We start from the raw sequence: 25,319 nt of genomic DNA, 5'->3' as shown, positions 1-25,319 counted from the left end.
CATTGCAAACTATAAGTGGTCCACTGCAAATGGCAAATGGCCCATTGTAAACTTCAAGTGATCCACTTTAAACTGTAAGTGATCTACTATAAATTGCAAGTGATCCACTGTAAATGGCAACTGACCCATTGTAAATTGGAGGGACCCACTGCAAACTATAAGTGACCCACTGAAAGTGAAAAATGACCCATTGTAAACTTCAAGTGATCCACTTGAAACTATAAGTGACCCACTGTAAATTGCAAGTGGCCTACTGTAAATGGCTAATGACCCACTGTAAACTGCGAGTGACCCACTTGAAACTATAAATGACCCACTGTAAATTATAAGTGGCCCACTGTGAATTACAAATGCCCCACTGTAAGCTGCAAGTGGCCAACGATGAATCGCGACCGATACACGATGAGCTCAGCAAGATTCGAGTAACCCACAATAAATTGCAAATAACACGCAATAAATTTCGAGCGCACACTCCGTCGCTAATATTATTTCTGAAGCACATTACAGCTTCAGTAGCGGAACGTCTACGGTCTACAGTCACTTAGGGAAAATGCATTTAATAACGGTACCCGCAATATCTCGCGAGCAAAGTAGTAATATTTCCTGATAATGAACCGAAGTAGTAGCCGAACATGTGTGAGAAGACGGACTGTAATAGCTAGACAATACACTATACAATCACTTAAACTTAAACACTTGGAATTACAGAACAAAGGCTTGACCAGGATTTTATTATTTTTAGTCTCATTTTGTAGTTCAGAATCGCCCCTCAAATTTTTCACAAGAACAACCGAACGATCTATGGGGAAAAATTTATTTATCTTGAAGATCGTGGTCTAATGTTTAGCATGGCGGCGCACAAGCTGAAAATAATAAAATAAGCCATAATTGGAATTTCTAATAACCAATATCCTACGTAAATCGGTGGCTGCGAAACACATAAAATTTTACGCGACAGTGGAGGAAAGCCTCGATGGTGAATTTGCGGGGTCGTGTTAAACAAAATGCATTGTTCGAGAGATTATTTTATCGGTGCACCGCGCGAGGATCGGTCCGCCGCAATAAAAGCAATTTTTACCGCTCCCGTTGCCACGGCTTTGAAAAGCCGTCGAATTAACAGACCGACATAAAACCGCGATCCGTAATTACAATGAACTATTTATACCGTCCTGTTATCTGTATATTGGAAAGAAAGCAGGAACTAAAGGCGTGTTTGTCGGTCTCGAACACGGTATCTCGAAGGGTCGATAAGTGGACGTCAATTAATAAGTGATTCCGCGTTGTCGATCATTGTGTGCGCTACTCCAGTTTTTTTCAATCCTCCCTTTTGTGCCGGTGCAATCAGTTTTTAGCCGTTCGCGGGCATCCTCGCGGGCGTGGCTCTTCTTCTCAATAAATAATTAGAATTAATGGCCCTCCGTATAACACGTTGAATGGAATTATGATTCCTTGCGTAAGAGTAATAAATTTCCCTCGGTATTTCAAGTTTTCGACAAGATAGATCTCTGCGTTATATTCTATAGTTTGGACAGAGATCTAATAAATCACTGTTTCTTCACACGTTACCAACGATATGTATTTTTAAAGAATTTATACGTCAGTTATTTCTTTGATTTTTCTATGAAAAATTCCAGCTATTCTTAAGGGTGAATTTCATCCCTTAAAATCGAATATTTATAGCATGTGTGAAATAAAATAAAATTAACACTTGTCAAATGTTTCTGGTTAAATAATTATTGATGCAAGCAAGCAATCGTGTTTGTGGATTTTTCTCGACTGATCTTTCGATCGACAGTGTCAGCGTTCTGCCAATAAGATGTGAAACCCGAGACAATTTAAGTAGATTGTTGTGCAGGATGCGGGCGTTAATTGCGTAACGAGTGTGCTCGCTTCATCCTTCGATACGAGGCGTCCGCGACGACAGTTGCATTTTTCAAGAAGCTTATCGACGCTGATGAATCGACGTCGGGCGCCTAGCTGTAGCGTCACCGTCTGGTCTGAATCCCCCGGAATTATTCTAATCGTATATCGCTCGGTGCAGCGTCGGGCATAATTTCGAACGATACTCGATAGCGACTAATTTCTCCTCAACGCTTATTCGAACAATTAAAATTATTCCATCAAACTCCAATTTTCATTTAAAATAAAAGAAACTATTTTTTATCGACAAATAATGCTACTTTGTAAAATATTTGCGCGTTCCTTCGAATCACTCCGTAGAAATATTTCCACATGTTTCGGTCTGTAAAGCAAGAGTAATAATTTTTAATTTCGGAGCCAGTAATCAACGAATCAAATTCGAATAAATATTGTCGAAACGAGGATGGCTCTTCACCGTCCAATAAAAAGACGCGAGGTTTCTGCAGCAGGAACAAAGTAATTAATGGGACTTGGTTAAGAAATCAGCCCAGGCCTTAATTAATAGCGCATGTCGGGTGATTTGCATTCACGAAAAGCGAGCCCGTTCATCCTCGAGGCGTCAATGGCAGAGTTTCTCGCCGCACGGAGGATGTTAAACGCACATTTACGTAAGAGTTCCAAGTGTGCACCGTTACATCCGTCGTGCGTAAGCGTTTACGGGTAAGAATTCCCTATGAGGCTGGAAACTCGCGTAAAATTGACTCGATGACTCGACCGACCGCAGAGTCTTCCCCAGGAATTCGATTTTATCTCCGTTAGCGCCCTGAAATACAACGCTCCGTTCCAACGGAGTGCATTGACACTGATAGCGGCTATCACGAAACAAAAATTGATTCGAAAAGACGGGGTAACTGAACCTCGAGAGATCCCTCTGATCTTTCGTGTATTTTCAAATTTGATTTAATAATTTCTTGGAGTAAAAATGGTTAAAAAGCTACAAACAGCATTCCTTGCGTGTCAGAGTCCGAACAAATCGTCGAAAGTAAAAGGAGAGGTTGTATCAGTGTTCTCCGCGACGCATCAATTATGCGAAGCGTACGGCGGTTGATTTAACGTGTCTCGTTCTCACAAAGAGACACACTGCTCGAAACGTAAATACAGTTTTATAGTTCCTTATGGTTAATGGCCCCTGGTGGGCCAGGGCTCTCTCTCTCCCGTGGGTTCGCGCGCTAAAACACGTGCGAGAACGACTTCTGAGCGGAATGGAAAGAGGTAAAAGAAAGTTAGAGCGGTGTAGGTCTTAAAATAAATCGTCGCCCAGACAAAAATGTTGTGGGTCTATAACGAGTGCCACGGCGTAGGTATTCGGTGTATATATTTTTTTCTTTTTCGAATCCTCGATATTCCGTGCCAATTGCCGCGTACCCGGTGCTCGGGATTCCGGAGGACATCGAGTCGATAAAGTTTCCGCCGACATTGTACGTATCTTGCGTAACCGCGATACCGATACGTGGAATTATGAATGAAACAGAAGAAAAATACGAACGGGATAAAGTTCCGGACCGCGATAGTTCGAATTCTCGTCCAACTGATACGATTCCGTTTCCGTGCAATATGGTGCACTTGATTAATTCTAACCCCCTTTGCATTCGTACGTCCCGTATGGTCGCCATTCTACGTGTTAGGGACCCTTGTTACAGTGTTTTCTTTTAGTTTCTATGAGAAAAATCATTTGTTTATGAAAAAAATCGTCAAAGAAAAATAAAAAATTTCACACATTCATGAAGGCTGGTAATAAAAAATATACCGAAGCTTCAAATTTTATGTAGTACAGCATTATTTTAGCCTTTAATATGTAGTTAGTTTTACTTATTCTTTAAATATTTTGAAAAATTACAATTTATATAGATATTATATTATATAGATTTTTACTGTTCTAGAGGGGGTGAGATGCAGATTAAATTTGTGTATTTTTCTAATTTGTTCTACTATACCGACAAGTTAAATTGTAATATAAATATGAAATAATAAAAATATTTTTATTTTTATTGCATATGAAAAAAAATGTCGAGTTGAGCCTTCTCAAATATAGATACGAGCGCAAAGGACTGACACTGCAGTTTTGTCGTTTGTAAAAATAATCTATTTCCAGAGACATAACAAATTTTCAATCGATATTAACACTAGAATTACCGTCAATTATAGTGTATTTATTTGTACCAAAGAAATTGAAACAACAGATAGAAACAAGTGTTTATCAACTCATTCTCTTATAAAAAATTACAGTAAATTTTTGACTAGTTTTAGTTTAGCTAACTCATGTCACTGATATATGCAAAGAATTTTTGTTTTTAAAAATGTGGTTTGCCCCGTAGTTAAATGAAAATGTCGATATCAATGTTACGCAAGGACAATTGCCCACCAAGGCGTCGATCGTCACCAACGAAGAATTCATATCATCGTAATTTGCGACCCGGTTTACTTTTTCCAATCGTTGAATCAGAGCACCGGGCAGGGTGTCCTATTTCCTTCTTTTAAAATCCGCGTGCCAAGACGATCGACTTCCGGCGGCGGTGGGACCGCTCTGACGCATCCTCCGCTTCCTTTCTCCGCTGGAATCGCGTCTCTCAGCGCGAAAACACGCAGACGTCGCGAGTTCTTTGGACCCGCGGCGCTGGTTCGCGGCCGTTTATACTTTGGCGCGCTCTTTGAACTCGCGCCGTTCGCGGAAAGTCGGGGGGCCCCGTTGTCTTTGCACGCTGGAATCCAATTAAAATGACACAGAGTCTGCGCGCTGGCTGTTGAATAACGCGATACGATCGTGTTACGCGCGTTTATCGAAACACTTTCGCATGCTCGCCACGAGGCCTCGCCAAACGAGTCCCGCGTATTCGATGCTGGTTGAAAGCGCGCTGCGATCGGTCTTGGGTGAATTTTATTCCTGATCTCTCCCATTATTTAAAAAGAAAAAGGTTAAACGTTGGTTTCCATTTTTAAATTAAAACCGCGTGGGCAACTTATCTTGTTATATTTATCTCGATCGACTGTTTTAAATCTGTAGAATGAATCTTTGAATTCGAAGTCTCTGATAAAGAACAGTTTGACCACGTTTCTATGCTCGGGTAGGGTGGCTCAATCGAAGACATTAATATTAATTTTCGTAAGGAATAATTGTATCGACGATGAGAGAATTTAATTAGCGAATGACTGGAGTTGTTAGCGTGTTTAGTCCGGAACGTGCACCGCAAGAATTCCGGATGTTTCTCAAATTATTCTCCGGAAACACCGGAACTAGTTCAAGCGAGACGTGTGCTTTGGAATATTATTGTACATGCCGATAGGTCTTTCCGCTTAATTAATGAGTAATACGCGACAGGAAGCTCTAATAAGCATCGCGTGTACCACATTTGGAAGTGAGATCGAGCAAGCAAAACCGAAGAAAAGGCTGAAACTTTCGTCAGGAGCACGGGTCGAATCATTCACGAAATTAATAAACTTGTAGTATTTCATTCCACGGTCCTCGAGGAACAAAATCTCGGTTACCAAGCTGTTTCTTAAACCTTTAATTAAGTATTACGCTCGCCAGTGGCAAGAAACTACGACGAAATCAACCCTTTCACTTGCAAGACCGTGTCGGTTGAATTTTTGCGGCAAACATTCCATCGAGTATTGTATAAATATTGTCAGCGCGGCTATGAAAAATCTTGCGCTCGGTCGAGTGTTTCGGAATTTAAGAAATGGAACATGTATTATTTAAACCCCTGTTTTAAGTATAAATTATTTTCGAAGAGGGTAGATTCTCGTATAAAATGAGTTATTATATTTAAATTTAGATCAGCAGCTGACCCTGCATTCGTATGTAGAATACCGAATGGCTTAATCAAGCGTGCACCCCTTTTGGAATTAATTAAACTTTATGTTCTCGCCTGTACCGTTCAGGAATGTACCTGGTGTTTTACAATGCAAGGCCATTATCTTAATACGGCTCTTGCGATTCAGTTAATCGCGTTATTGTATCTGGGAACTACTACGATAATTACATAGACTTTTTTTTTCCGTACCTTTGTCGTCATTTATATTTGATTCATGGAGGGCGATAGACTCTGAAACGTATGATTAACTTAATAAATTTAATAGTGCGTTCTTAATTTGTTTCCACAAAACTGCTAGTCGGGTCTTACTAATTCGAGTATATTTTACATATAATTGAATCAAGCAATTCTAAAAATAGAGAAAAAAATAGTTTGGGGTTCACTGAATGGTACAGTGCCGGTCACCAGTGACCACCATCACAGTCCATGTGTTAGAGGTGGTCCTGTCGAGTCTAGCGGTCAGAAATTCTTCAAAATTTACTATTTATCCCCTGTAAAGTATTTCAGAAAAAAATTATTTAGAAAATTTTGTCGAGAAAAAAATAGTTAGGGGCTCACTGAATGGTAAAGTGCCGGTCACCGGTGACCACCATCACAGTCAACGTGTTAGGGAGTCCATCGGTCAGAAATTCTTCAAAATTTACTATTTATCCCGTGTAAAGTATTTCAAATAAAAATTATTTAGAAATTTTTGTCGAGAAAAAAATAGTTTGGGGCTCACTGAATGGTAAAGTGCCGGTCACCGGTGACCACCATCACAGTCAACGTGTTAGAGGTGATCCTGTCGAGTCCACCGGTCATAAATTCTTCAAAATTTACTATTTATCCCGTGTAAAGTATTTTAAAAAAATTATTTAGAAATTTTTGTCAAGAAAAAAATAGTTTGGGGCTCACTGAAGTGCCGGTCACCGGTGACCACCATCACAGTCAACGTGTTAAGGGTGGTTCTGTCGAGTCCACCGGTCAGAAATTCTTCAAAATTTACTATTTATCCCGTGTAAAGATTTCAAAGCCCATTATTTAGAAATTTTTGTTGAGAAAAAGATAGTTTGGGGTTCACTGAATGGTAAAGTGCCGGTCACCGGTGACCACCATCATAGTCCACGTGTTAGAGGTGGTCCTGTCAAGTCCACCGATCAGAAATTCTTCAAAATTTACTATTTATCCCGTATGAAATATTTCAAAAAAAATTATTTAGAAAAAACTGAACCGTGGTTCCAAGTGGGTTTGAAAGTGTTGGAGCGTGAGGAGGTCGAATTCTATCGTTTCTAACGAGAAGCGCGACGAAGTGTGGGGTGCTTTCTCCGAAGGATAGTCGCACGGTCGATAATAAACGCGCAACACGTCGTTTCGCAATCGCGTTAACAATAAAAACGACGCATTTAACATTCTGTTGCGGCAACGGGAACGCCGTTGAAGCGTACACAACTCGACCCAGATCTTTTTCCTCGGTGCGCGACTCTCTCGATGCACCTGCAGCTAGCAGTTCGACAGAACCTGCCCACACTCCCTGGTGCATTGACGGAACGACCAATACTATCGCAACACGCTCGACTGATTATAGGCTGCGCTTTGCCTGCCGCACAATACACATTAAAGATTGCCTGTGCCATTGCATCCTATCCGAGACCCATCGTTCTGCGACGTGGGGCAGAATGGTGTACGCGTTAAGGTGGCTACATAGCCGCAAGAGAAAATCGAGCAACGATTTAGATAAATATGGGACTCTGGATCCCCACAGAAATTTTATTCGAAAAGATCTAGCAGCTGGTCCAGGTCCAACGTTACACCAGAAATATAAATTTCGAATAACAAAACAAAGGTAAATTACTGCTCATTGCAGTCTTGGAGACCAAACATTCTGAAAGGAATCATAGAAGATTCAATATTTTGCTCGTATAGTGTATTACCTCGATAAATGCGAAAAATGAGAAACTTATATCGAGGCATGTGTAAGCAATCAGTTCAAAGTAAACGTTTGACATCTTTTATCTTTGATTGAAGTTCTGTATTTTACCCAAGACACTGGTAATTGTTATTACTAGCTTGGAGATTGGTAATGATGTAGTTTGAATGCAACGAAGCAGTTCAAACATTCGAGCAGATTGAATTGTTTCCAGGTTGATCGAACGTTCAAGCTATCCTGATAATGAAACACGTGACTTGGTTCGAAAAAATGAATTTTATCTTGGATCGAATTTCAAGTACTAGTTACACGTGTCTATTTGGAATTTGTACATTAGAAGCATTTACTATCGAATACTTGAAAGTTCAAAGAAATTTTCGAAGTTATAACGCGTGTGCTACAGCAGAGACGTGTTATAAATCTACACGTACTTTAAGTGGTCGCGTAGTACGCGTGTGTGCCCATGTGCTGACCCTCTATCGATTCCACGAAGGCAGGTAGTGACGTGTACGTATTCGTGTGTAAGTCAAATACTCGACTTTCCATTCATATCCCGCAGTCACACACGCTGGAGAGTGCGACGAGTACTTTGATCGAGTGTACGTGAAAAAAAAGAGACTGGATAATAGTGCATAGCTCGCGTTTTATTAACAGCGATCGGGGACAGGAAATTATATGGATCGTAAATTATGAAAAATAACGTTTCTCTTCTCCCTTTTGCGTGTCAACGATAATGTGTTAATCGTAAGACGAGTACAAGCTTTAATTTCTGAGGTCCATTAGAAAATTCTGAGATATGAATCCTTTGAATGGAAACTAATATTTTTTATGTGTTCTGTTTAATTTAATAATAACGATAAACTTAAGTACATCCGCCTTGCGTCTCCATTACCACATGCAGATACAAGGTAATATTACATACGTTTTGAAATAAATTAATTCGTTCTTCGGGGTTTGAGGTGTTCCAAAATGTTCGCCGCGTAACAATAGGTGTCTCGAAGCTGCAGTTTCCAAGACGTAGCGGTACGATTTTGGCAAATGTTCTTTACCCCATCCGTTATTCAGAAAATGTCCTGAAAGAACTCCTCGAAACGCGAGGCAGTCACGAACCATCCACGGTGTACGATTCAGCACAAATGGAACGTCGATGTTCCGACTTTCCGAATCTCGAAATCGAATTCGAAGCTTCCGAACCTCAGAAACTTTTTCCACGGATGTGTTTGCCAGCCGCGGAAAGGGGCGGTATTTTAAGTCGGTTCCAAACTCATTGCGGTTGACACTCGTTCCATCGAGCGATTCGAACGTCTCGATCGCACACAGAGAATCGGGCAGATTTTCTGAACACAAATTTCCCCTAACGAATACAAAAACCTTCTCACGCTTCGAGAAAAATTAAACGCAAAAAATCGGGTAAAAATCGTTTCTCTAGTGCCTCGAAGACGATTTTTATTTTTAAAAACTTAACATGGTGAAACTTCGATAAATATCGGGTTGTTTCGAAAGTAATTTCGGGAACAATTTCAAAGGAACAATTTTTTTATAATATATAAATAGTTTATTAAATTATATACTGGCCATTTTGGTCCAACATTTTTTGTCATTTTCCTGGTTTATTTACAAAAAGCTGATCCAAGTGATTTTTAACATCGTCGCTTTAAGTAAATAATTCACCGTTTAAGAAATTTTTTAAAGACTGGAACAAGTTATAATTCGATGGTGCTGAAAATGCAGCTTCTGATTTTCCATACTTGACGCTAAAGAAATACAATTGCTCAGAATCGAACAAAATGTTTCAAGCCTCGAAGTGTCAGCTGTGGAAATATATAACGAGAACACCGTTTAGAATAAAGTTGGTTAAAAGTACAATTAAAGTCTCTGTTCGTAAAGGAACGAAGCTACTTTCCGAACAACCCGATAGATCGAATCCCATCTTTTTGGCGCGGATCAGGCGCATTGATCTCGTCCGTAATTTACTGCTGGAATAAAATGTTGCCCGTCTCGCGACGGATCGTGCAGCCAGAGAGACGGGCGTGTATGCTGGTGCACGCGACATGGAAAAGGGGAGAAAAAAGCAGAGAAGAAAAATTAACATCCGCGGAGAAGATAGCGGGGCTTATCGTCCGTATGCCAGACAAACGGCACCAGTCGCGTTTCGTCTCTCGATCGGCCTAGACGGAATCGCGAAGCTTTGTCGTCGCCAATGTTTCGCGGACGACGCTCCTCGATTCGCTCAAAATCGTCCCTCGAGGATACGACGAACCGTTTTCGAAATTTGTGCCGCGAATAAGTGGACGCGGTTTCATTCGAACCAGTGAACGTCTCGCGTTTGGATATTGCGTCGATTTTTATTCGACAGGGGCCGTCTCTTGTGAGTCGAAGGGATAAAGGTAGCCCCGAAAGGGTTCTACGCTCTTCTTGGAATATCTTTCGAGATTGGCCCGGCTTACCTACGTGGGTCCGGAGAAATCTGTTTTTCGAATTCGTAGTGCCCTCCTGGCGGGATTATTGGCTATTTTCCTCTGCACCGAGTCGTCCATTGTACGGGCACGTATTCTCCGGGATTATTAGAAGAAGTATTTTCTGTTAAAGCATCGCCTTCGAAGGAATAGCCTCTGCTCTTTTATTAACGCTAGTTATCTGACATTTTCGTTATCTGCTTAATCAGTTGCAGTTATCGAATCTCGTTCGAATCCCTGTTCCAATCTGCTTTTTGATTGCGGATGATGCAAACTTGGGCGTCGTTGTAAAATAAACAGTTTCTGCAGATCGAAATTGACCCACAATCCACTGTAGGGCCTTTGCGTTCGATAGCAATTTTTATTTATTGCGTTCGGGGGGTCTCGAAACTTATTTCCCCCACAGAAAATATTGTAGTCGACCCTTGCAACTAAAAATAATTTTTGTATAATGATTTGACATTCGTTTAAAAATTTTGGCATTTATTGAATTTTTTACTCGAAACTGCGTAGGATTTCGAGGGTATGTCTATTCACCAAAAATGATTGTAATTGACCCCTGCAACTAAAAATAATTTTTATAGAACGATTTTAAATTTTTTAATTTCAACAGAAATTTGTCCACTTACTGAATTTTTTACTCGAAACTACGTAGGATTTCGAGGATATGTGTATTGATAAAAAATGATTGTAATTGACCCCTGCAGTTAAAAATAATTTTTCCAGAACGATTTCAATTTTTTTAATTTCGTCTATTTTGTCCACTTACTGAATTTTTTACTCGAAACTGCGTAGGATTTTATGGATATGTGTGTTGACAAAAAATGATTGTAATTGACCCCTGCAACTAACAATAATTTTTCTAGAATGATTTGTAATTTTTTTTCCCCCCGAAAAATTTAGGCACCTATCCCCTGTCGATTATTGTTAAAAATTCGTTTTTCATTTTTCGTAAATTTGTTTGACGCTGGACGGAAATGTTGTTTAATACTTTTTTAAAAGTACCCATGGGCTCTACTTCAGAAAAAAATTTCATTAAAATATATTCACTATTGGTTGACTTATGATCGTTCGAAAATTGGACCACATTTATATGGTTTTCCTCACTTTACAGAGTTAAGGAACAGCTTTTCGAGCATTCTTAGAATTTCTAAACATTCTTCACCAAAATACACATTGTTTGCATTTCAAAACATTAAAAAATGTTTTTAAAAAGTAAGGAAGCCTCGAACACAATTTTCGCCCTATTTTGACCCGCAGAATCAACCCTTAAAATCATCGTACGCAATATCGAATAGGAATTTTACGCCACCAATGGTGCAAATTAATGATAAAACTTGCCCCAGGGAGCTGGGAAAGAGGAGAGCTCGGGAATGGAATTTCACGGGTGTTTCTTGCGACGAGTTTTTCGGTGCTCGCGTGACGCCAATGGTGCCGCGACGCGGGCCCGCAGGAAGAACCGAAAATAAAGTAGACAGGCGCCGTGAACGCGTATGAATATGCGTGCATCGCGACGCCCAGCCCCTCCGTCGGTTTGCCCGTGGAGGTCCGGTCCGTAGGAAATTTTTAGCTCCGCGCATCCGTGTAGCAACCGTACAAATCCTCGTAATGCAGCCCCCGGAGACAGTTTATGCGACTGCATCCGTCACTAGATTTTTCATCCGCCCGGCTCTCCAGTCTCCGGTGTTATTCATCTTAATAATTCTCCGCGCCCCAGACACTCAAGATTGCCGTGTAAATATTTCAGGGGGAGGGGGGGGGGGGAATTTTCCACGAGGAGGGCCACTCCTCGGCCACTGTTTGGCCGCCTCTGGCCACTCGCGACCGAAAAAACTTTTTTCCCTTGGACTCGTTTTTCCTCGTTTCCAGAGGCCCTCCTACGGTCGCAGCGCTCTCGGCGACGCGATCAAACCCCTCCGACGGTTAATTTTTCGAGAAATTCCCGTCTATTTGCCGTCTCGACTCCAAACAGTTACAGCAACACGCGAGAAAGCCAAGATTTCTTTTAATTTAAACGAACCGTATACCAGAAAATCCAAAAAGTCGTGGTCGTCGTTATCCATCGGATTTACCATCCGATTCGCCTCAAAGTATAAAATATAAATTGAAATAGAAGTAATATAAAAGTTGAATAAAGTAGTTTTCAAGATTATCTCCGACTCTTTTTACGCACGACCCTCTGATTAATATTTCCCAGGAATTCTCAGCCGGAGTAATTTGTCATGTCGAGTTTGAGCGTCCCTTTTCTTTGAAAAAAGTTACGGACAGCGATATAGAAATTAATGAAGAAACTTTTTCTTTTGCGTCGATATTATCTTCAATTGTTTTTTTGTTCGCGCAACGGTTCGACCAGTTAATTTTTTTGGGAGGAATAATTTGTCTCGTGTCCCAAGATGTGAATAGTGATGGAGGAAGTAGTAAAGTCTTTCTTCGATTTCCGTTATGTACCCCTATTGCTGGTTAAACATTTCGAAAAATTCTTAAATCAATCAAAAACGTGACTTTTACAGTGATTGCGTTGCTCGCGAAGATCTATGAATTACTATGAATATATATTTCTCTGACAGCGTACGCTATTATAGCGAGCGCGGTTGTTGTACGCAATGAGATTAGATTCCTTTAGAGCCGCTTAACGTCATTATCTAATGCTACTGTATCATCGATATGCCTAATTACGTTATGACATAAGAAGGATTAACATCCGATTATCTGTCTGGGCAATTTCTGTTCTATACAGCTCGTTCCAAAATGCCCAAACGCGGCCGGAAATCGGAGAATTTTATTCGAGACAATAAATGACTCGTAAAACATCGTAATTGCATCGATTTGTTCCATCGAACGGTTCGCAAACTCTCGTTCGCTAAGGTAAATCCCCGGTTGGACAGGATTCCTGTCGTAAATTTGATCTATTATTTATGTTTTAGAGATTTCAGCAAAGTCTACGCTCGAGCCTCGGCTTGTTTCTCTATCTGCACGAGTGGTTGCACTTTCGCTGTCGAGTGTCTCTGTTTATTTTTCCTTCCGGTTGGTCGACATTGTTTTCTTTCAGCAAAGACCACCTCGGTCGAGTTTGTACAGAAATCGTCCTGAAACTCTCGCGCAGCGAACCCTCGCTTCCCCTCGAGACCACGGACCCAAATTTTTTTCGAAAACCGGCGACGCTGATCCGGCGTCGCTTTCCACAACACGTGTTTGATCGTCCGTCACGGTCCTTGTCTCTCATAAAAATCACACAAAGCCTGAATTTTGTAATAACACGTTCAGGAACAGGATAGATGGCTCGCAACGTGCCATTACTGTTTTTTTGTCACACTTTCATTTTATTCATACTTTCATATTACGGTCCGCGCTTTTAGGTACAGGCTGCACAGATAAGATGCAACGTATCATTACTATTACTTTTTGTCAGTCTTAGTTCCTCAACGCGTTCACCATCGTTAACTTCAGGGAAACGTGGAGTCAAGTTCCGAATTCGTTTTGTGTTAAATAGTTTTGTATTAAATATCAAATTACCATTTTTTTAAATCGTCAAGCTTCTCTTCATTTTCTATTAAACAGTTGTACTCCCATGATACATTAGATCCTATAAAAAGATGCCTTATTAAGTGTCATCGAATATCAAATTACCATTTTTTTAAATCGCCAAGCTTCTCTTCATTTTGTATTAAATACTCTTTCATGATACTCCAGATCCCATAGAACGATGCCTTATTAAATTTTATCAAATATTTTTCATTTTTTTTTTTTTTTAAATCACCAAGCTTGTCTTTATTTTGTATTGAATAGTTGTACTGTCATGATACTTTAGATTCCATAGAACGATGCCTTATTAAATTTGATCAAATATGAAATTTCCATTTTTTTAAATCGTCAAGCTTGTCTTCATTTTCTATTAAACAATTGAACTCCCATGATACATTAGATCCTATAAAACGATGCCTTATTAAGTGTCATCAAATATCAAATTACAATTTTTTTAAATCGTCAATCTTCTCTTCATTTTGTATTAAATACTCTTTCATGATACTTCAGATCCCATAGAACGATGCCTTATTAAATTTTATCAAATATTTTTCATTTTTTTTTTTTTTTAAATCGCCAAGCTTGTCTTTATTTTGTATTGAATAGTTGTACTGTCATGATACTTTAGATTCCATAGAACGATGCCTTATTAAATTTGATCAAATATGAAATTTCCATTTTTTTAAATCGTCAAGCTTGTCTTCATTTTCTATTAAACAATTGAACTCCCATGATACATTAGATCCTATAAAAAGATGCCTTATTAAGTGTCATCGAATATCAAATTACCATTTTTTTAAATCGCCAAGCTTCTCTTCATTTTGTATTAAATACTCTTTCATGATACTTCAGATCCCATAGAACGATGCCTTATTAAATTTTATCAAATATTTTTCATTTTTTTTTTTTTTTAAATCGCCAAGCTTGTCTTTATTTTGTATTGAATAGTTGTACTGTCATGATACTTTAAATCCCATAAAACGATGCTTTATTAAATTTCATCAAATATCAAATTTCCATTTTTTTAAATCGTCAAGCTTCTCTTCATTTTCTATTAAACAGTTGTACTCCCATGATACATTAGATCCTATAAAACGATGCCTTATTAAGTGTCATCGAATATCAAATTACCATTTTTTTAAATCGCCAAGCTTCTCTTCATTTTGTATTAAATACTCTTTCATGATACTTCAGATCCCATAGAACGATGCCTTCTTAAATTTTATCAAATATTTTTCATTTTTTTTTAAATCGTCAAGCTCGCCTTCTTCTCAAATACCACTCCAATTTAAAAAAATCATAATTTTCAGTTTCAATTATGGTAGAATTCGATTTTCCTTTCGCGCCTTGCCGCGAATATTTTCGAACGCGATCGAGCATCGGGATTGGTCGACGATAGCGTTATCGCTCCGCGTTCCATTTTAAAGTTCCACGCGATCTGTCAGCAAAGTATCGTTACGTTTTCCTACGTCACTGCGTGCGTAGTCACGTGACCACCAGTCGAGTCACTCTTTGGCCCTCAGGAATCGTGAACGATTCAGTTTATCGTGACCCGCGGTGTGCTCGAGAACGAGCGTTAGATCGACACAGTCCCGCGACGTTCTTATTCTTTTCGTTTTGAGGGCGAAAGATACGTTTCGACCTTGTTGCAAGGCCGATCGCCGATTATTCGAACATTTTCTCGTCGATCGTGGACTATTGGCTATCCAGCTACGCCTCGAATCTTCAAACGAGGACGGACAGTGCGTGCTCGTCTCTTGGAAAGTTTTACTTTCGACGCGTTTCGTTCCGAGGGTCGAACGGAACACGGTGTTTCCTTTTAAACATATACTTGTTTTTACCGCGACGAGAGGAAGGAACGAGAGGAATCGTGAAAGTACGTGAAAGGGCGACTCGGTGGAATTGTTAGTTTCGGATGATTTATGGTCTCTATCCGAGTATTAAAAAGTGAAAGGGAAGAGAAATTGTGATTTTTGCTCGTTTAATTAGGGTGCCATCGCTGTGATCTCGAAGCACGAGAATGACGTGATAAAACGAGAGTGTCTTTTTTTTATTTTTACTGAAAGAAAAAAGAATAATACGACGATGGAAGTGGACAATAGTGGGTCGACGTGTTGTTGTTCGAGGGACGCGTGAAGAATTTTTGATTCACCAGGATGTTGAAACACATGAATCGGACTGGACGACCTCGGGTCGTCGCGAGGAAGAGAAAAGGTCGTTCGTTATCCAGAAGCTGGCCTGGCACACCGAGGCCCTTATCGGTCGTTTCCAACGAGGTAAAAAGACTTCTCTCGCAATTAAGGAAGTTGTACTATCATCGATTCGTTGCGTCCCGTATCTTAACAGCCACTTTGTTTATCGAAAAAATGGGCACCGTTCTGTCAGACTTCGACAAACAATACACCGGAGGCTCTGCTGTTTACGCGCGAAATATCCCGCGGAATTATTTGCTACGCTCGAATAGAACCGACAAATACGTGCTCCATTTATGGAATATGACGAATTTATGAAGAGATATTTAACAACGCGACGTTTAACGCTAGATTTACGAGCATTGATCGCACGTATATTTATCGATACCTTTCATGTTGACAATTTTTCTTTTAATTAGAATATGTATTCATTGCATCGATCAAATTCGACATGAGTTGTTAAAAAATAATATTTATTCCCTGCAATTTTAAATCTAGTGTTAAAATCGAAGAAAATAGCGAGAGCAGATCGAGTCAATTTTGGAGCACTCGTCGGGGATATTAAACGAATTAAATTCACCGATTATGCGAATTATTTGAGCGTCGACAATTTCTCAGACACATTTCTGCGTGTATGATCCGACCTCTTAATTAGTTTCTTTGCTAACGTCGCAAAATTTGATACTAGTGTGTTTCAAGTGGACATCTTTATTGACTGTGCTAATCAAGAATTTTCAAAATAAAAAAAATAGCACATTAGATTAAAAATGCAATATAATTGATCGAGATACAGTGACTCGTTAATATATTCTTGCGAAATTCTTTTAACGAGTGCAATAAAGGTTTTATCGTGCGTATTTGGAACCCATAAACGTTAAGACACTCGACGTCGCAAGAATCAGCCGCTCCAAATTTGTTTAACGCTTTATAACTCGGAATGACTTTGATATCGCCTATATATCTTTGTTTTCAAAGTTTGCTCGCGTCTTTGCGCCGGTGATGAGCAGATTTCTTATCTGGATAGAAAATTCAAACGAGAAATAAAAAATGAGCTTTTGATCCGAATTATAAAATGAAATTATTTATTATGGTGAGAATAAATTGCTGAATCGATGTATTGTTGTTAATTATCGACGTCACGATGTTCAGTTATTTTCGAAAAGCGAATAAAATTTTAGTTTTGGGGGATTGAACGATACGCGACGATTGTGAATTTATTTGGAGAAAGCACGGTGCAGTGCGTCGATTAAAAAATACGTGCTACGAAACCCGAACGATTACCATCGGAATTGATAATTAATACGCTTCCGATAACCCCACCCCTGGATCGTTAAAGTTTATTGAAACCGAAATGGAACGAGTCGGCATCCATTCGTGGTAAAAATGTCGGTTTATCGTTGCGTGCTCCACACGTTGCACGCGTGTGCGAGATCGCCCACGCAGCGCAGAAGGGCCCACGCAAAGCACGGATACACAGGGTGTCCCATTAGAAACGGGGTCCATCGGCTTTAAATCAGCGACGATCGTGGATCGTCAAAAAAATGGTCTGTTGCTTCTCTGAAAGGTTCCAGTACATCTGGGAATTGTTTTGCAACTCTACTGTCGCGTTTGCGAACAATTTTTCCCCTCAACGAAACTAAATAAATCGTCGAAAATATTTTGGTTACGTCGAGAAGATCGTAGAATCAGTTTCCCCCGTTTTCACAATGTTTCGATCATAGTTTAACTACTTTATAAAAATTTTGCTGCCTTAATGTAATAATTAGACTGCGGATTTTTATGCAAATTCATATATTTATTAATAAAATTAATAAAATAAAAGCTTCGTAGAGGGTTCTTTCAACCCCTAAATACAATAATTCTTATCTTACTTGAGTTTTTGTTATAGTTTTGCATATTAAATGTATTCTATAGTTTTTTGACAATCTAAATTTCCCATAAATGCATAAATATCCGCAGTCTAGTAATAATTAAACATAGTAAGAAAATCACGTGACCTAGGTTGCATAGAAAGATTGAACAATAGTTTAGATTTATTATATTTGAAGACTATCTTGTGATCGAAATGGTGTAATAGGGAATTAAATTAATTTTATTTTATTCGATATAATTAAAGTACTTTAGAAAAATTTTGCAGCCTTAATGGGGGAATAGTATGTAAGAATTAAACATAGTAAGAAAATCACGTGACCTAAGTTGTATAGAAAGATTGAACAATAGTTTAGATTTATTATATTTGAAGATTATCTTGTGATCGAAATGGTGTAATAGAGAATTAAATTAATTTTATTTTATTCGATATAATTAAAGTACTTTAGAAAAATTTTGCAGCCTTAATGGGGGAATAGTATGTAATAATTAAACATAGTAAGAAAATCACGTGACCTAAGTTGTATAGAAAGATTGAACAATAGTTTAGATTTATTATATTTGAAGACTATCGTGTGATCGAAATGGTGTAATAGGGAATTAAATTAATTTTATTTTATTCGATATAATTAAAGGATATATAAATGTCCTAGCAATAAAAATAGTAGTTATTTATATATTTAGCACTAGTGTGACTAAATTGTTGAGTCTTTGAACTATTATGTAGATTGTATGCCTCATCATCACGAATGTAAACAAATAGTAAATAGCACTTCAACGTTGCTGTATTTTTAAACATTGGCAGGACGATGTCTTATTTTCGATACGAACTATTCAGCGTATGTCGGTCGTTGGATATTTATTATAAATGCCACTGCCGTAGCCCGATCGTACAGAAAACAGTATTCAAAGGGCAGAACACAGGCTATCGACACGTGTTTCATTTGAAGTTTATTTTCGAATCACGTTCAATGTTTACGATACAAGGACGGCCACAAGTAAGAAATTCAAGGCTTACGGAGATGGGCAAAATTCTGTTCTACATACAAATTTCGAATGGCGAGTGAAAGAAACAGAAATTAAAATAAAATGTTACTTAACGAAGAAATAGAAATCTAATTATTCGATCGAATGAATGAATAAATTTCTATATTTTGCTCGTCTCCATTTAATCGTAAAATTTTTATCCTACATTCTCGATGTGTTTCTTTTTCCACGAGAAATCACCTGTCGGTACTACGTTTACCTGAACCTCGTACTGTTTATGTAAACCTGACAGAAACATTGTGGTGGAAAATTCTTAGTCATCGCAATCTTGTCTACTAGTATCGAGGTTGCGGCTATCTACGACAATGAATGAGGTAATTAATGAAACGAGGTTTGCGTTCCAATCCTCGAAACTAACCGCAACCTTTGTCAAACCAATTCTCTTGGAGATCTTTTAAATCGAACAGCAGAAATCTTCACTAGGATTTATCCACGATTTAATCGTATTTAGAGAATATTTATTCCACTAAAATATTCATACCCCTTTTAAAACATTTTCTCGAATTAAACGCAAACTTGTTAGCGTGTCCTCTTAGATTTTAATTCTTCCCTCGACATCTGTAAAATCAATTTACGAAACACATTTAGTTGAAACGCTAAATTAATTTTACTTTATTCAATTTTCAACTATTCCAATCGCAGCGATTGCTCGTTTATTTAATTCCCGTGCCATTGAATTTAACAAACCCTTATTAGATTCAGAGTTTCTTTTAATTTTGCACGCAGTATCGTTGTTATATAAAGTCCTTGTTATTCCGGCGACTGTGATAATTTTACACGCTTTTCTGTGAAAAGTCACGTTATTCTTCGCGAAGATCAATGCGTTCATTGAAGACGTTCGATAAAAACCTTGATCCCTGAATCCCATTCTTGTGCTCGTGGTTATCTCTGTAATTGACCATTGCAAGAGTCATGGAAACCAAAGATATTGACCCGAGATCGAAGTATTTCACAGTGTCAGGGACAAGGAATTGGCAAAGATCGTGGGAGCAATCGGTTGAGGTGAAAAGTCGAGTTGCATTTTTGTAACGAGGAATACCGCGCCGCGTCAGCCGCGCTTCGTCATCGGGGCCAAAAACGATTGTTTATAATTCGTTCGTTACGTAACCGACCGCGTGCACATTTTCTGCATTGGCTGTTTACGGGTTGCGTCACGGGGCTGCATTTCACGACTGTACGGTTCGTGTTCCACCAACGGCGCGCAACGCGCCATTATAATTCGCCTCTCGATAAACAGAGCATAGCATGTGATCTACTTTATTTCCCTTTTGCGCGCTTGTTTACGCGTTTGCGCGCCACCCATTTGAGAAATCGGGCCGCCATACTTCGAGGATCCGTGAAGGCTGCACGGCACGCCACATCTGGGCGAAGTTCTTATCCAAATAAAAATTTCAAACGACTCTTTTGTCCCGTCACTCGTCAAAATAAGAATGAAAATTTTAATTACAAGTTTAATGCTTCGATTCTGGTGTGACTCGTCTTCGTCCTAAAGAAATAGAGGAGAATATTACAATATTAGTGTAAATAATTGGTCTGGACGTAACTGATCTCGCTGTGCATCGGTTGGGAAAATTGAATCCTCTTTCTTCTGTAACGAATACCCTCGCGTAGACTTTCATTGGAAAGTTTGGAGCACCTTCGAACGTAGAGCCAATAAACGTAATAACGTTACGTCGTTTTAATTGGCCCGTAAAATAAACATTTTTTGTTTAATTTAGCTGCCATTGAAGCATTTACGCGAAGTCGATAGGGTTCTGAGTAGCTTGTAATCAGTGATGGAAATAATACCGTAAAAATAGTGTCAATACCAGAGACTAAAGTATCGTTTCATATTAAACTTTTTTAATTACACGGGTATCAAACAGGATCGATACCTGCGTGATATCTATGCGAAAGTATAGATACGTATCAATTACAGAGTAAATTATATGGTATCGATACTGTGACGATACTACTCACTGGTTGCTCGTGCTACTATTTCTATATTTGCATTTCTAAAGTACTAAAAAAAAGATAGGATAAATCTGAAATTTCGTGTTTGATCAAGTATCGTTACGGTTACAGTGTATTGTGAAAGTCGTGGGAAAGCTAATAAATCATCACTGTTCCAAAAAGACGAATTAAAAAATTACAGAAAAATATTGACGCAGTTAAGTTGGAGTAATATTTTCGAACAGTTGAAAAAATGACACACATAAATGAACGATAGTGTTGCGATGGAAATCGTTACAGAGATTAGAGCGATTTTTGTAATAAGAAAACTGCTTGAAAGAAGACTAAGATTGATAGGATGAAAATCGTCGTGTAGTCGGGAATAGAGCGATTCATCTATCGAAGCCAAGTCGTTTTTTCACTCTTTGCAATCAGAGGCTGGAATAATCTTTGCAGCATACTTTCACCAGCAGCGCCTTTCATATGATTTTAGATTGCAGTTCGCGACTTATAATACCTGGTGATACATACTAGGTTATGAACACGAAAGGAACAGATACATTTCCTGCGACTACAAGAACAATTTTTTGTGCTCTGATTTTAATAATGCACCACTCTAATATCCAGAGAGTAAATTAGTCCTTCGAAGCATTATATTTGATTGTTCGTAACAATTATTATATATCTAACGCTCGTACTCTGGGAGTCTATTGTTAAGCTCCTAATGAAACGCAAAGGAGTTAAATAAACCTCTTTCAACGCGTCACTGTGCTGTTTCCTTTGTATTCTGTTTAAAAAAAACGCACCATTTTCTTATTCCATGATCTAAATACATATTTAAGAGCATGTTTCGAAAGTATTCGGTCGAACTTGGCTGCAACGAGCGTGAATATGGCAAGATCACAACTGTGACGCGTAAAAAAGACATAATGATTTTAATTTACGTCTATTTCCGTACAATTATTCGCTCGATGCATACACGACGTACGAATATTGGGAAAGTCGAGAAACATTAAAGTGAAATCGTCGAAACTAACATGAATTTTAATATTCTAATTAAAATCGTGTCTAGTGGTAATCAGGATGGTTTCTAATAGCAGACGTATAATATTAAACACGATTTATACATCGATCATTTAAAAATCGCTAATAGTAAACGAATTACATTAATTGAAATATTTAGATATGTAGTAATAATAGAATTGCTATTTTTTTTATAATTTATGGTCCTTGTGAAATGCTATGTACATTACTCCGTTTATTCCCGTTGTTTCCATTTTCATTTATCCCACGCATTCATGCTTCATATCTTATTACAGGTACGCAAATGTATTACTTTTTCTCTGTTGCATATTTTTTTTGTTCCTAACAAAAACTTCGCTTTTTACGTTTGCATTGTCATATTACTTTCTCAAATAATATTATACAAAGTTTAGAGATTTCAATCTTCATGTAGATTATATATATTCAAAAACCATTTTTAGACGTAACAAAGTATGTGACGAATATTTGAAATATATAATTATTTTTTAAATTTATAGTTATGTTTTTATATAAAAAAATCTGTTGAGGTCCGTTCGCTGACGTTCCAGCGAGCTCGAGAGCGCGGGTCAGAAGCGACCCCCCGTCGTCCCGTTAATCGTTTCGAGCGATTTCGCGGCGCGAATTACGCCGACGCGGGGCCAGTAATCCGTAACGGAATGTGCACATCGCGTACTGCGAATCGATCGCGACCAATTAAAAAGTGCAAGCTAACTGCAACCAGTGTCGCGTATTACACGATGCGTTACGCGAACAACGGAGATAGCAGAAACGCGCCTTTCGCAATATTCGCGCGGGCGAAAGTTGTTTCGTTAATTTCCGGAGCGACGGAACGCTATTATTATTTTTTTTTTTCCTCCCTCCCCCCTCTCGTGGTACGACGAGTTTCCCATCGACGGATCACGATACGCTGATTCCCAATCGAATCATCGCGCGTCGCCCTGTCGGTGGAAATTCAACGAAATTGACTAAATATTCGCTTCTAACAATCGAGTCGCGAGGGAGCGGTTCCGTGAATGGCGAGTATAACTGGCGTATCTACCGGAAGTCCGGCCTACGGGTTCCGGCCCGTGGCACGCTCATCTCGTTGTCTCTCGTGTATTTTTTTTACCACCCCCCCCCACTCTCCACTGTTTCTCTCTTTTTCTTCCCGCGTGCACATTGTTCAACGACGAATGCCATCGCTTGTTGACCGAAAAAAGCCACGGGGTCGTCGACGGTGGCGAGAAGTTGACGCAGCTGCAGGAGTCGCAGGTGTAACTGGATTAGATTATTTGTCAACGCAGTGTCGTTTGTTTTAGACGACCCACGGTGTTCGAAAACAGCGATTTAAACGCGAAAAAGTCCCATTTTTTTTTACCATCTCTAGTCATTTTACCTTTAGGTGGTTGTAAATCCTTGAGGGTCTTCGTTTGAAACATTATTTGCCCCTAGAAATTGTTCAAATGGGTTAATTTTTACTCAGGAACTCGACGTTTCTATTCTTATTGGAAATCTGTTTTTGCAGTTCATATTTCTCCTGATTTCATTTTGTACTGTATGAATCTTGCACAGGAAGGTACACACTTCATTTTAAAATAAAAATAATTGATCGAAATTTGTTATAATTTTAAATACAAGCAATGAACCAATTTTTAGCATGCAGTTATCGTAAGTTTTTGGAATAGAAGTTATCAGATTGATGCGTATTGGTCAAAATTCCACCACTTTAAAGTTATCTTATTCTTATTATTCCCATTTTCTATTATTTTCTTCATCATTTACATTCATTATATAATTCAAATTGTTATGCAGCAGTGAAGCTTTTATAATAAATACATTACTTTTTTTTCTTCAATTAAATAATTTAATTTTCATTTAACTCCGTTTCTACTATCCAGTTTTATTATTTTGCAATTTCATTAAGTTTCGTAACTAAAAGTATCTGATATTTCTGAATTTTTTTTCGGAGAAACTATTAATAATTTTGATTAAATTTTTGTTTGAAACTAAAAGGAGACATCTTTAAGAGAGAAATTATTTTAAAAAAATAAAAAGACAACTATAAAATAGTAATATTTGACGGTGTCTTTAAAGAACGAGAGTCTCAAGGAAATATCTCGAGTCTTCAAAGGCACCGCCAAAGCATTTGGTAGTAAGGTATTTTTTTTTTTTGAATTCGATAAAAAATTACAGTTTGGGCCCCTGTATTTCGAAAGCACCGCCGAGTTTATTATTTTTGTACACAGAGTTTGTGGGACGCGCTGTACACACGTATCTAGTTTCACTCTTTTTTCTATGGGTGCTTTAGACCTTACAAAACGAGATATCGTATTCCTCGAAGCAAGTATGTTGCATGGGAAACACCGTAGAGGTAAAAAATTTCCTTCGAGACGCGGTTGAAATTTTAATCCAGGCGATTTTAGCTATCCTGTTTATTTATTTACGCCTCTGCCCTGCATTGATTAAAATTAATATACAATTAGCCATTGTGTTGTTACACTCCCACACGGTTCATCCTTGAACACGGCAAGAGAATCATTACAGGAGATCGCTACAATACTCGTTTGCAAGGTTGCATATTTATATTATCAGATTACTGCGTACGAACGTTGATTCTATAAATTGTAACACGCCGCGCGGATCGAAAATACAATGCTCCAGAAGACTACAAAATAATACCTGTTCATACTTGACAAGAGATAATGAAACATGTTTCTCCAAACAATTGCGTTTGGCACACAAAGAGCATCCGGTATGCAATCACGTTTTCGAGTACGATTTTTCTTTTTTTTTTGTTCATTTTCTGCGCGGAAATCGCATGATATCGATAATCTAATCGATGCAGCTGCTACCTGCGCTTGCATTTTCTGGTGCGCGATAACCTTTCACCTTTCGCGGCACACGAAGCCCGATGGTGCCCATTTTAACCTTAAAAGTAAAGGAATTTTTTAACGCTCGTGGACACGATCGACGTTATTCGATGTTTCTGATTTATTTAGCAAACTTCGATCATTCATTGTTTCATCTCTACACACAATTTAATATTGATTTACTGGGAAATGATCGTAGGAAAAGATGTCACCCTACGTTCGTGAATAATTTGATTCTAATGACTACCTACTCGGCTGTATCTCTTATTGCAGGACATCCTGTAATTACCCACCTCGCTATTTGTTACGGGAAAACCGTGAAACTCCAAACACTAATTGCTCTTTGCATTTTTCTCTTTGCAGGTCGACTACCCGGAAGTGCATGGAGGAAGGATGCATCGGCCACCGCACCCTCATCCAATAACCGACCATCGACAGGTCAACTTGGTCTTCGATGACACGGTAAACATCTGTTTTCGAATTCTCCTTTCGCAGGTAGAAACGACCGGACTTTCAATGTCCGGGCACATTTTTGGAAAGCACTCGCCGCGACGAACCTTTTTCGACTTGAATTCTTCCACTTGTACGACCCCATAAGCATCTTTATTTTCAAGTTATTTTGAAATAGTAACGCTCTATATAAAGATTCTTTAACGAATGAATGAGCCCGAACGACGCGGTGCTTCGTCACTGATACGTTCGTATATTGAAAAATATGGATTTCACATTTTCAGAAGTAATATCCATACATCACTGTCGGTGAAATAACA

The 25,319-nt window shown here is 38.7% G+C and overlaps 1 protein-coding gene across 1 annotated transcript in view; it reads left to right on the top strand.

Moving 5' to 3' along the window:
- Positions 1 to 25,319, top strand: part of LOC122395020 (rap guanine nucleotide exchange factor 6-like) — a 256,702-nt gene that overhangs the window by 210,118 nt on the left and 21,265 nt on the right. Inside the window, 1 exon segment of the mRNA XM_043392297.1 lies at positions 24,913 to 25,011. Within this exon segment, the coding sequence (XP_043248232.1) occupies positions 24,913 to 25,011 (99 nt within the window).

Source organism: Colletes gigas, unplaced genomic scaffold (genome assembly GCF_013123115.1).
Source record: "Colletes gigas isolate AHSC1104 unplaced genomic scaffold, ASM1312311v1 Colletes_gigas_Sc00001, whole genome shotgun sequence".
NCBI lineage: Eukaryota > Metazoa > Arthropoda > Insecta > Hymenoptera > Colletidae > Colletes > Colletes gigas.
Note: the sequence above shows the minus strand (reverse complement) of the source record. Positions and strands in the feature narration are given on the sequence as shown.